At 40.7% G+C, this 14494-nt stretch overlaps 1 protein-coding gene across 1 annotated transcript in view; it reads left to right on the forward strand.

The window, feature by feature from the left end:
- Window positions 1-14494, forward strand: part of nfatc3a (nuclear factor of activated T cells 3a) — a 256776-nt gene that overhangs the window by 180351 nt on the left and 61931 nt on the right. Inside the window, exon 4 of the mRNA XM_034187268.1 lies at window positions 13883-14082. Coding sequence (XP_034043159.1) covers window positions 13883-14082 — 200 coding nt within the window. The remainder of the gene's footprint in view (window positions 1-13882; window positions 14083-14494) is intronic.

Raw genomic sequence — 14494 nt, forward strand, 5'->3', positions numbered from 1 at the left:
ACTCTGGACCAAATACAAACAACATGGGAAGGTTGTTAAAGGCAAACATACTGGTAGACCAAGGAAGACATCAAAGTGTCAAGACAGAAAACGTAAAGCAATATGTCTCAAAAATCGAAAATGCACAACAAAACAAATGAGGAACGAATGGGAGGAAACTGGAGTCAACGTCTGTGACCGAACTGTAAGAAACTGCCTAAAGGAAATGGGATTTACATACAGAAAAGCTAAACGAAAGCCATCATTAACACCTAAACAGAAGAAAACAAGGTTACAATGGGCTAAGGAAGAGTAATCGTGGACTGTGGATGACTGGATGAAAGTCATATTCATTGATGAATCTCGAATCTGCATTGGGCAAGGTGATGATGCTGGAACGTTTGTTTGGTGCCGTTCCAATGAGAGTTATAAAGATGACTGCCTGAAGAGAACATGTACATTTCCACAGTCATTGATGATATGGGGCTGCATGTCAGGTAAAGGCACTGGGGAGATGGCTGTCATTACATCATCAATAAATGCACAAGTTTACGTTGATATTTTGGACACTTTTCTTATCCCATCAATTGAAAGGATGTTTGGGGATGATGAAATCATTTTTCAAGATGATAATGCATCTTGCCATAGAGCAAAAACTGTGAAAACATTCCTTGCAAAAAAGACACATAGGGTCAATGTCATGGCCTGCAAATAGTCCAGATCTTAATCCAATTGAAAATCTTTGGTGGAAGTTGAAGAAAATGGTCCATGACAAGGCTCCAACCTGCAAACCTGATCTGGCAACAGCAATCAGAGAAAGTTGGAGCCAGATTGATGAAGAGTACAGTTTGTCACTCATTAAGTCCATGCCTCAGAGACTGCAAGCTGTTATAAAAGCCAGAGGTGGTGCAACAAAATACTAGTGATGTGTTGGAGCGTTCTTTTGTTTTTCATGATTCCATATTTTTTTCCTCAGTATTGAGTGATTCCATATTTTTTCCCTCTGCTTGGTCTAAAAAAGTAACCGTTTTTCCTGATTTATTATAGTGTTTCTTAAAGCCAGAAAGTTGCCATTTGAAATGACTTTAGTTTTGTGTCATGTCTGTGATCTGCTTTTTTTCTACAAAATTAAACAACTGAATGAACATCCTCTGAGGCCGGTGATTCCATAATTTTTGCCAGGGGTTGTATTTAAGATAATAAAGACTGATGGTTTGTTTTGTGAAATCCTGAAAATATTTTTTTTGTGTTTGCTTCAAAATTTGAAAATCATTTTGAGACTTGTACTTGAGTATTTACAGTGAGGAAAATAAGTATTTGAACACCCTGCAATTTTGCAAGTTTTCCCACTTACAAATCATGGAGGGGTCTGAAATTTTCATCTTAGGTGCATGTCCACTGTGAGAGATATAATCTAAAAAAAACAAATTCCGGAAATCACAATGTACGATTTTCTAATCATTTATTTGTGTGTTACTGCTGCAAATAAGTATTTGAACACCTGTGAAAATCAATGTTAATATTTGGTACAGTAGCCTTTGTTTGCAATTACAGAGGTCAAATGTAGCAGGAATTCTAGTCTACTCCTCCATACAGATCTTCTCCAAATCTTTCAGGTTTGGAGTTTCAGCTCCCTCCAAAGATTTTCTATTGAGTTCAGGTCTGGAGACTGGCCAGGCCACTCCAGGACCTTGAAATGCTTCTTACAGAGCCCCTTCTTAGTTACCCTGGTTATGTGTTTGTGGTCATTGTCATGCTGGAAGACCCAGCCATGACCCATCTTCAATGCTCTTATTGAGGGAAGGAGGTTGTTTGCCAAAATCTCCCAATACATGACCCCAACCATCCTCCCTTCAATACGGTGCAGTCCTCCTGTCCCCTTTGCAGAAGAGCACCCCCAGAGTATGATGTTTCCACCCCCATGCTTCACAGTTGGGATGGTTTTGTTGAGGTTGTTCTCATCTTCTAAACATGGTAAGTGGAGTTGACTCCAAAAAGCTCTATTTTGGTCTCATCTGACCACAAGACCTTCTCCCATGCCTCCTCTGGATAATCCAGATGGTCACTGGTGAACTTCAAACGGGCCTGGACATGTGCTGGCTTGAGCAGGGGGTCCTTGCTGCCCTGCAGGATTTTAAACCATGACAGCATCATGTGTTAGTAATGTAATCTTTACACAGTAGATAATGGTAAAATTTTACTTAGTAGAAATACTAAACACAGACTTCTTAGATAGTCTGTATGTACAATTAATAACACAGCAAGCCATATTTTCACTATTTGTAATAAAATGATCAGAAAGGACAAACAGTTGAGTATACATCAGCAAACCCCTAATTATTCATAACTTTATGGCTTAAAATGATTTAAACTAAGGAGTTATGTAAAATGATTTTTGTAACAAGCTGTAAGCATGTTTATTTCTGCTGTAAGGTTGGAGATTTGAACATGGACTTGCATATGGAATGACTTGCCTTTGGAGTCAACCACAAGTGGGCATCCAGAGAACTTAACGATTTAGCACTCGAGCGTTGATTTCATGTTTCAATATTGGCCGTTGCCAGTTGATCCGGATCTGATCCATTGTGGTGACCCTAAGCAAAAAGGAAACCAGCCAAAAGAAAGACATTCAATGTATTGTTGCAGTCTTCACTTGTGCCATGTCAGCCCATCGTGGTGTGAGTCCTCTATCAAATTGTGAATCCACTATCATGCATACATTACCTCAGACAGTATTAACAGCCCAGTCTCACATTTTTTTTTTTTTTTGTGCTCTCGTCATGAAATGATTCAAATTTTCGTGACGGGGTTTTTTAAACTCACTATTACTAACCCTACTCCTTCCCCCAACCCTAACATTAACCATAACCTACCCCTACTCCTTCCCCCAACCCTAACCATAACCACCCCGACCCCCCGCTTCACTTTTAATTTTGTGCAGCCATCACAGAATGTATTAGAATGAATTTGTGCTGCAGTGATGAAAATGTAGATTATTTGCCGTGAGACTGGGTTGGGTGTTATCCTGTATGGAAGACAGATGATGCTGTGACTAAACATGCACTGATTTATAGACGTGCATGCCATGCTCACTGCAAGCATGCATGCAGGCACATAAACCCTGCATCTCTGTTCAGCAGACATGATCATAAAACAAGCAAAACATCCCACAAGGCTGGTGATTTCTGTGACTCCACGTTTCTTTGAATCCAGAACAGCAGTGTCATTTCAAGCCACACATCCATTTTGACTGAGTGCATAATTATCTGCCGGCTTGTTACTGTCAACATTTTTACTTAGATGTGGTTCTTAAGTTCTTATGTGGTTTTCAACGATAAAGCAATTGCCTGTTATTATAGGGGCCTCTTGACGTTCCATGGTGCAGCTTCCTTCCTAACTAACTATGTGCAGTAGTTTTGAACATTACGCATGTTGTCAAGGGAAGGGTAAAATAAGGAATGTGTTTACAGTTTGCTGTGAGTCCCCTGATGTTGGGAACTTTGATTTCACACATTCAAACTGTCTGCGCGGAATTCCTGCACTCCTCTTTCCATGACAAAAACTCCTGTAACAGTGAAATGTGCCGTTCATTTCCACACTGGACGCTGTGTTGATCCGGGATGTCCTCTGACTTACACAGGAATTGTGGAAGACGTGGACATCTGCACTTTTTCGGCACATTGAGACAGACGTGCGGAGGAATTCCGCGCGTCGTGGTGGAGCCGCATGGCGCAAAGCAACGCCATGATGAAGCCTCACAGGACATGTTCTGGCATGTCCAGCTCATGCACAATTTCTCCGATAGTCACACGACTGAAAAGCCACCGAAAGCCGTCCTGTGAGACCAACACGGAGGTGCTTTTGTCCTGCACCATGAGCGGCACGGTGGCGCATCCCTCCGCTTCTCTTTCCATGAAAAAAACTCCTGTAACAGTGGAATGTGCCGAAAAAGTCTTGATGTCCACGTCTTCTGCCATTTTTGTGGAAGTCAGACGACGTCCCGGATCAACAAAGCCTTCACGTTGGAAATGTTCTGGTTGTTTCAGCGGGGTGTCAGCCTGTCGATCGGCGCTCGGAGTGCGCCGCGCTCTCGGACGCTGTGGGCGATCTTTAAAACGGCTGGAGCACTCCTTAATCTGTGTAATCCCCATAAAATCATCCCTGAAAGCCATCTGAATTTTCCGAATGGTGTGCACCTGGAGGTCTCTCACAGTTTCTGGAAAAATTTGATGCAGCACAGCTCCAAATCGTTCAGACATTTATTCGCAATAAAAATCCGAGGAGAGGGGTGGACCACTGGTCACACAAAGCCTGCTCACAGGTGAATGATGCAACCGACAGGCGAGAAAAAACTCACGCATGCGCACGAAGGTTCAAGCTTGGCTGATACAATCACACGTGATTCAAATCCATATTGTTTTTGGAAAAAATAAAAAGGTCGGATACTTTTCTAACAGACCTCGTATATATGTGTGTGTGTATGTGTATATATACGAGGTCTCTTAGATAATAAACCGACCCTTTTATTTTTTTTTTTTAACTATATGGACTTGAATGACATGCGATTACACCAATCATGCTTGAACCCTCGTGCGCATGCGTGAGTTTTTTCACGCGTGTCGGTGACGTCATTTCCCTGTGGGCAGGCCTTGAGTGAGATGTGGTCCCGCCCTCTCGGCTGAATTCCTTTGTTTCACACGCTGCTCGAGACGGCGCGCGTTGCTTTATCAAAAATTTTTCTGGACCTGTGAGGAATATCCGAGTGGACACTATTCGAGAAATTAAGATGGTTTTCTGTGAAAAGTTTAACAGCTGATGAGAGATTATGGGGTGTTTCTGTCGGTGTAAGGACTTCCCACGGAGCGGGACGTCCTGCAGCGCTTCCAGGCGCTGTCGTCGGCCTGTTTCGAGCTTAAAACATCATAATTTAAGGCTTAATTCACCCAGGACATTGTGAGAGAACAGAGAAGATTCAGAAGAGGCCGGCATGAGGAATTTATGCGGACATTCCACTGTTTAAGGACATTTTTTTAATGAAAGACGTACGCGCAAATTCGCCGAGTCGTTTCCGTGACGACTCGGCAAATCTGTGTGCGCCGCGACAGGAAAAACACCTCCGTGTTGAAAACCATTTGTAGAATTCAGGCGGCTTTTAATGGCTTTCAACAAGTGAGTAACTGAGAAATTGTTTAACAGCTTGGGCATGTTCCAACTTGCCCGTTAAGATTTCCAACGGAGGTGTTTTTCCTGCCGCGACCCCCCGCGGTCGGGTCCAGCCCGACATGCGACTCTGCCCGCACGTTCTTTCATTACAAAATGACCGTTAACAATGGAATGTCCGAATAAACTCCTCATGCCGACTTCTTGTGAAAGTTCTCTGTTCTCTGACGACTTACTGCGTCAACAGAGCCTGAAATGTGGAAGTTTTCAACTTGAAACGGCGAGACGCTGCCGCCTCGAAGCGCAGATCGCCATCAGGCTCCGTGGACCGTCCTTAAAGCGACACTACCAGACCAAAATCTCTCATCAGCCGTTAAAATTTTTTACCGAAAACCAGCTGAATTTATTGAATGGTGTCCACTCAGTTGTGCCTTACAGTTTTGAAAAATTTTTATCAAACAAAGCAACAGTCTCTGAGCCATTCCTAAACAATGAAAAAAATCGACGAGCGGGTGGACGACTCCTCACTCAAAGCCTGCCCACAGGCGAATGACGTAACCGACAGGCGTGAAAAAACTCTCGCATGCCCACGAGGGTTCAGGCATGTCTGATGTAATCACACGTGATTCAAATCCATATGGTTTTTGAAAAAATATTAAGGTCGGATACTTTTCTAATAGACCTCCTATATATATATATATATATATATATATATATATATATATATATATATATATATATATATTTTTTTTTTATTTTTTTTTTTTTATGTTTTAAATGAGCATTTCTATGAAAATGATTACTTTTTACAAGCATTTCCCAATGCAGTTTAGAAGAAGGAACACACACAAATGCTTTTACTCTTAAGAGCTTCATGTCAGCTGTCCGTGGTGCTGACTGTATGTGGAATACATGTTCAAGTAATTACGGTATATGAAAAGCAGAACTTCAGGAGGCTATTGTATGAACACAGGGCTGTGGTATGTATGATGGTTATGAGACATAAATCTTTAGTTTAAAAAAGTTTATAAAGGAAATTACAATTTTCTGAACATTAAAATGTTTTTGAAAAATAAAGCCTTCAGCTGTAGGGCCAGAAGTAGAACACATCACACATGAAAACACAGTAAATTACTGTTCAGCCACTCATTCACTCTAATTCTGTAAATTCACATGTGGCCTGTCACTGAGCAGGTGAAAACACATCTTCAAGTATACACTGTAGGAAGTAGGAGTAATTATCTAAATCACAGGGTCCAGGCTACAAGAGAAAGCCTCAGGGCTAGAAATCAAGTATCTATCCCAAAATAGAAAAAAAGTTTTTCTCCTGGTGATCAACTGTAAACCTTTGTGTAATTTGTAAATATTTTTAATGACAATTTTGGGTTAATACAATTCAATTTGATCAACTCACAACATAAATCATCCCATGGTGCTATACAAGTAAAGTTCTTACCTGACAACTTCCTGAGCAAGGACATTGGTAACAGTTTTAAGGAAAAACAAGCTCAGGAGGTTTTAATTATTGTTAGAAACTTCAAGCAGACCAAACTCAGAGTGACCATCTTCTTTGACCATACTAACAACAACAAAACCCACAAGCAGTTAATGGCGACATGTTTTTTGGCCATGTTGATTATTATCTTAAAGGTGGATGATGTCACATTTCTGTCTGATGCCTCCAGCTAAATTAATTATTTCATTGTCATCTGTTCTGTATGACCTTTAAAGCAATTATTTGTAGATTGCTCAGGTATTTGAGCCACCTTCGTCAATGATATAAAGTTTGTATGGTCCCAAGTTTCTTATATTTTTGTGTAATTGAACATTTCCTTGTGGGTAACAATCTTTTCCAGATAGAGATAGCTCCTAATGAGGAACCTGGCTTGTGAAGGTGCAAAATTTGGGCTGAAAGCCTTGGCATGATTATTACCTCCGCCAAGGAGGTTATGTTTTCGGTCGCGTTTGTTTATCTGTCTGTCTGTTTGTCAGCAGGATAACTCAAAACGTTTTGAATGGATTTTGATGAAATTTTGTGGAGTGGTTGGAAATGACAATAGGAACAAGTGATTAAATTTTAGTGGTGATCCGGATCACTATCTGGATCCTGATGCTAACGCGTTAGCATGTTTGTGGCATTTTCAATGTTAAAAGTTAGCATTAAGCAGTTGCAGCTGTCATCACATTCGGGTGCATTTGTTTTCAAATTGTAATATTTCTTAAATTTATTTTTGTTTATATATTAATAATCTGATGATTATTATATACAATTTTAGAGAAAGAAATAGATCACTGTGCCAAGGAGGGAATCTCTTTAGGGTCAGTGACCTTATGGCCTTGTTTAGAGAAGTGTTTCATAAATGTTAAAAAATTCATATATTTGCAGTTTAGTTGAATAATAAATTGAATTTTGTCTCTTATTTGTTTTTGTCTATAAGCACATGCAATATCAACATCAGTGCTCAGATGACAGTATCTTCTGGGAAAGGTGCAAGTTGCAATAAACTGTGATGCCAAGCGCTAAGGATACATGCTATCCAGTCACAGCAGATGAAACTTTTTTTACTACTGAGCAAACATCATTGTTAGACTTTTTTTAGGTTCAGTGATTACACGGCGTTTAGATGTTATGGCGTCGGTGACCCCATGGCCTTGGCGGAGGTTTGCACTCTCTGAGTGCTTCTAGTTATTATTATTATTACTATTATTATTATTATTTCCGCAGGGGTGGTGGCCAAGTGGTTCATGCGCTTGGTTTCAGTGCAGAAGTTTCCGGGTTCAAATCCCACCCCTGCCACATTTCTCCATGTAATGTGGAGTTGCGTCAGGAAGGGCATCCGGCGTAAAACTTGTGCCAATTCAACATGCAGATCCACGTTGGATTTGCTGTGGCGACCCCGACTGCAAACAAGGGAGCAGCTGAAGGGACTTACTATTATTATTATTATTTCCTGTTCTGAAAAGCAAGAACACACTGGTTCTTTGGGCAGTATCGTGCATCCAGAAAATACGAGGTCTATTAGAAAAGTATCCGACATTATTATTTTTTTCAAAAAACATATGGATTTGAATCACGTGTGATTACATCAGACATGCTTGAATCCTCGTGGGCATGCAAGAGTTTTTTCACGCCTGTCGGTTACTTCATTCGCCTGTGGGCAGTCGCCCACCCTCTCGTCATTTTTTCATTGTTTAGGAATGGCTCAGAGACTGCTGCTTTGTTTGATCAAACTTTTTTCAAAACTGTAAGGCACAACTGAGTGGACAACATTTGATAAATTCAGCTGGTTTTTGGTAAAAAAAATTTTAACGGCTGATGAGAGATTTTGGTCTGGTAGTGTCACCGTAAGGACGGCCCACGGCGCCTGACGGCGATCTGTGCTTCGAGGCGTCAGCGTCTCACCGTTTCAAGTTGAAAACTTCCACATTTCAGGCTCTGTTGATCCAGGAAGTCGTCAGAGAACAGAGAACTTTCAGAAGAAGTCGGCATGAGTAGTTTATTCGTACATTCCATGGTTAACGGACATTTTGTAATGAAAGAACGTGCGGGCAGAGTCGCATGTCGGGCCGGACCCGACCGCGGGGGGTCGCGACAGGAAAAACACCTCCGTTGGAAACCTTAACGGGCAAGTTGGAACATGCCCAAGCTGTTAAACAATTTCTCAGTTACTCTCTTGTTGAAAGCCATCAAAAGCCGCCTGAATTTTACAAATGGTTTTCAACACGGAGGTGTTTTTCCTGTCGCAGCGCACACAGATTTGCCAAGTCGTCACGGAAACGACTCAGCGAATTTGCGCGCACGTCTTTCATTAAAAAATGTCCTTAAACAGTGGAATGTCCGCATAAAGTCCTCATGCCGGCCTCTTCTGAATCTTCTCTGTTCTCTCACGACGTCCTGGGTGAATTAAGCCTTAAATTAGGATGTTTTCAGGTCGAAACAGGCTGACGACGGCGCCTGGAAGCGCTGCACGACGTCCTGCTCTGTGGGAAGTCCTTACAGCGACAGAAACACCCCATAATCTCTCATCAGCCGTTAAACTTTTCACCGAAAACCAGCTTAATTTCTCAAATAGTGTCCACTCGGATATTCCTCACAGGTCCAGAAAAAATGTTGATAAAGCAGCAGCGTGTGAAACAAAGGAATTCAGCCAAGAGGGTGGGACCACATCTCACTCAAGGCCTGCCCACAGGGACATCACCGACACGTGTGAAAAAACTCACGCATGCGCACGAGGGTTCAAGCATGATTGGTGTAATCGCACGTCATTCAAAACCATATGGTTAAAAAAAAAAATAAAAGGGTCGGTTTATTATCTAATAGACCTCGTATTCACAGCGCTCACTTTTTTCCGCATTTTGTTATGTTGCAGCCTTATTCCAAATGGATGAAATTCAATTTTTTTCCCCTCTAAATTTTACACAATACCCCATCATGACAATGTGAAAAATGTTTATTTATTTATTTATTTTTGGGGGGATTTTTGTAAACTTATTGAAAGTGAAAAAAGCCCTAAGAAATCACACATACATAAGTATTCACAGGCTTTGCCATAAAGCTGAAAATTGAGGTCAGGTGCATCCTATTTCCACTGATCATCCTTGAAATGTTTCTACAGCTTAATTGGAGTCCACCTGGTGTAAATGCAGGTGATTGGACATGATTTGGAAATGTACACACCTGTCGACATATAAGGTCCCACAGTTGACAGTGCATGTCAGAACCCAAACCAAGCATGAAGTCAAAGGAACTGTCTGTAGACCTCTGAGACACGATTGTCTCAAGGCACAAATCTGGGGAAGAGTACAGAAGCATTTCTACTGCTTTGAAGGTCCCAATGAGCACAGTGGGCTGCATCATCTGTAAATGGAAGCCGTTCAGATCCACCAGGACTCTTCCTAGAGCTGGCCGCCCATCTAAATGGAGCAATCCGGGAGAAGGCCCTTAGTTGTGGAGGTGACCAAGAACCCGATGGTCACTCTGTCCACAACCATCTCTGCAGCAATCCAGCAATCAGGCCTGTATGGTAGAGTGGCCAGCGGGAAGCCACTCCTTAATTAAAAGCACATTTTCTTTTCATAAATTTGTAAAAAAAAAAAGCTTTTTCGTGTTGTCATTATGGGGTGTTGTGAGTAGAATTTTGAGGGGAAAAAATGAATTTACTTCATTTTGAAATAAGGCCATAACAAAATGTGGAAAAAAGTGAAGCGCTGTGAATACTTTCCGAATGCACCGTACATTAAATTCAGCCAAAGGTTCCCCCTTAATTCTTAATTTTGCTTTTCCATCAGTTTCTTCTGGAAAATCCAGTGCTGGTCCTGTCTGTGTTGATTGTGCATGTTCTCACAGTATTTATGTGGGTTCCCTCTCGGTACTCTAGCTTCCAGTTCAGTGAACTGGATTCTCAGAATCTGTTGTACGTGAGAGTGTGAATGAGTTTGTCTGTCTTTAATGTGTCAGCCCTGACCTTTTCATACCTTCACCCTGGGGCCCCTAACTGGTCTAAGAGGGTTCAGAAAATGAATTAATTCTAACTAGCGTAATACATAGTTTGGTCAAATGGATTATATGCATTTGGCGCAATTTGAGTTTGAAAGTATTATCCAATGTATATGAAAATTTAAGCCCCCAGCTGTAGCTCTCTGCGATCAAAAAGGCGAGAAAAAGGGACATCAAAAAATGAGCATAATCTGTCAGTGAATCTGACAACATTACTTGTTATGAATGGTAACTGTATCATGGTGCACTTTTTTAAACTAGCACTGGAAAATAAAGAATGTTTTAAAATCTGATGTAAACCAATATGCGTAGTCTTATAATTGGTGTCAAAGAAGGCCAGTATTTTGAAACCAAACATCCAATCTTTTTCTAGTACTTTCCTCACTGTTTTTCTCAGGTACATATGGTTCCAGTTCTTGATTGTGACAATTTAATCTATTTGGTTTTAGCTGGTTTTGGAAGAGCACATGCCAAATCCCAAATTACACCCACTTTCTCAACTTCCACCCATCGAACTTTGTACCAAACATTGAAACAGCAGTGTCTGACGCAAACCTAAAGGGAGTAAAGGGTCAGGATCCAGCTGTGGTTGGGTTGATGCTTGGCAGTTCCTGGAATGAAACAGCAATGAAAGGCCTTGTTCTTTTCTCTTGGCCTCAATGGGCTGCCCTTCATCTGAGCTGGAGGTGTGGGTTCCGAGGGCAGCATTGTGGGAGTGTGTTTGGAGGGGGTGCCATCCTGCGTCACAGTATTTGCCAAGAACAACTTTTCAACAGTAGCGGCATTGTGTAGCCTCTGTGCTTGCTTGGTGCCACAGAGAAGGGAAAGTCCTACTTTCTTTTCTATCTTCCACTTGTTTTGACCCAACAAACACCACTTTTCCTTCACTGAAAAGTTCACCTGTTTCAGCTGTAACTATGGTGCTGCCAATTGGAAACTAAAAGTCAAGGCAACTGCCACTAGGTGAGATGAATCAGTTAACTTAAATAGCCCAATGACTTTTTTTTCTAGTATTAAGGGTTTTTTACCTTCCAACTATAGTATAGCTTTTAAAAGTAGCTGTTAAATGCATAATGAGATGTCATAGAATGAAGCTCATGTGAATGCTTATAACTGAAGAATTTAACTGTAGAATGTTATGTTACTTTATACCATGGTCAGTGAGAATTCCATGTCTAACTGGCGTGCATTTTTTCGTGTATACGCACACGTAGTTCAGCAAGTTAAGTCACTGTAATATCACTCCGCTCTGGTCGTCACCACAGCAACGCGCAAATCAATTGGCGCAGATCAGCTGTGTTTTGACAGGTGAATGACAGAAACATGATAAAACATGAATTTCCAAGTGAATTTTAATATTTTTGGCCAAAATAAAACGTTTGAGGAATGGGAAGAGGAGGAGAGCAAACGAGAAGAACAGCAAAAGTAACTGCATAAAGATTTAACATCGGACGAACTGGACAAGATTGAAGATGGGAAAGAAGAAGAGAACAGTTGCCAAGGATGAAAATATCTTGAGACTGGCATAAAATAGTCCCAAATACTTACTCATTTTTATCAAGTTCTGTTAACTTAAATATTTGTGTGTTAGCTCACTGTGTGGGACCATGGTATAAGCGGATTAAACAACTCGAAGCTGTGCATTATACGGTTTGAATGCATTTCGCGGAGTAACATCACTCCGCTTCGCGTCCTGGTGTTTTAGACTCCGCGGCGTGCATTCAAACCGTATAATGCACGGCTTCTCGTTGTTTAATCCTTACGTATATTATAAATGGGCTTGCCTTGGAAGACGAACTCATAATTGTTAGCCTTTCAACAGTGTGCAGTATTTATTTCTCTATGGAATCATCCTGTTCATTTGTCCATCTGTGGAGTCTCCTCTGAAACCAGTTGGTAGATTGACACAATGGTAGCACAACATGTGAAGATGCGCACAAAGAAAATAATTCTGGCACAGGAGATGATTGGGCTCTTGTTTGTTAATACTCGTAAAAATTACAATTATATGTATAAACCGACCTGTTGGGCTCTTACAATATATACAAGACATAGGTTGACCCGTTTGTTAATTCAAGTATTTCACTGCAACAGATTTACAACCACCAAAACGTAATACATGCGGGCAACTCATATGGCAGAGCGGAGGGTTTCCTTTTATGAGCTTGCTCACTAATCTCTACCATTCTAAATATTTTTTCTTCAAATTGTAACAACAATAATAATGATGATGTGGCCTTTCGGCTGCCCCCATTGTCCAGGGTCGCCACTGTGGATCCAGTACAGACCCGCATTGGAATTTGGCACAAGTTTTACACTGGATGTAATAAAAATAATAGCATTTACTTAGTTTGGCTTTTATGCAGGCCAGATCATGTCTGGGAGCATGCGCTGGTGGGTTGTGGTGGGGTTTCTATTTGGGAATCAATGGAGATCTGCTCCAAAATTTCATGGATTTCACTCCAGAGGTTTACAGTATAACAGCATCCATTAAAGTAAATTTGTTTTCAAGTGATCAGTCTAACAATCTAACCAGCCAAACAAACAAACATTAAATGGTCATAATGAAACTTTTATACTCCACATTTCATGCAACAAGCTATAATATGGGTTGATTTGAAACAGATGAAAAATGTACAGGAAAAAAGGTACAAAATGTAGGAATTTCATTGTGTTGTACATCTGTCAAGTTATATCATAATAATACTGTCACGAACATGACATTGATATGGTAGCTATTTTTTCATTTTGAATAACTTTATGTTGCTGCTTTCAACTTCACTGTTCTATTTTTATTGACATACATACAAATAACATGTCATTGTTTATATATATATATATATATATATATATATATATATATACACACACACACTATTTGTTAAATCACTATTTTTTTTTTTCTTGGACTTAACCATATTTCTAGGTTCTGGTAGAGTTTGGGGGGATTAATGTCCTGGCCAGAATCCTGTTAACGGGAAGCTTATAAGGGGAAAAAAGTCTTAAGTCTATTCCTTGAGAACATCATTGTCAAACTGGTTGTAGGCCAAAGTGCCAGATGAATCTCCAATGGCCCTGCCAGAAATACCACAACACCCTCAAACTGACATTTAGATTCCATCCAAAGAAGGTAACCTTCTGACAGCAGTGGAAATGAAGAAAGTATTCCCTTTGTTCGCACTTCTCATCTGGAGTCTGAGAACTCACATCTGGTTTTATTCTATTTTTCTCTCTGTCATGTCTCAGCTCCTTGGCTACAGCGAAAAGCCCGTCAACCTGCAGATGTTCATTGGGACAGCAGATGACCGTTACTTACGACCGCACGCCTTCTACCAGGTGCACAGGATCACCGGAAAAACTGTGGCCACAGCCAGTCAAGAAATTATGGTCTCTAGCACCAAAGTTCTTGAAATTCCTCTCCTGCCTGAAAACGACATGTCGGCCAGGTTGGTGTCAGAAGCACTTTAGTGTTACATTAGTCATTTATGAGCTCGCCACCATGAAGGAATCCATGTCTAATGAAAAAAATAACAGCATTTATGATCTTACAGGGTTGTAACGTCTTCCATATTGGACTTTACAGGTTGTTTTTTTTTTAAGTAATGTAACACTTGGGTACTAAAAGAAAACCTGAGTTTCTCAACAGAGAAACACATTTAACCAAATGGTTCAACCAACCTTTTCTGTAGGTTTGGGTGATGTTTACATTTGAAGTCATAGAAAGGGATCTGGTAGGATTTTTCACCTTTATGGCTCTAATAAATCATGATCAAGGCCATTTTGTTATGTGCACTTCATTTTCTTCTCATTGTAAATTCCTTAATGGGCTGTGGTTGGATTTATCACTCGCAAAGCTTT

This window comes from Thalassophryne amazonica, chromosome 2 (assembly GCF_902500255.1).
Source record: "Thalassophryne amazonica chromosome 2, fThaAma1.1, whole genome shotgun sequence".
NCBI lineage: Eukaryota > Metazoa > Chordata > Actinopteri > Batrachoidiformes > Batrachoididae > Thalassophryne > Thalassophryne amazonica.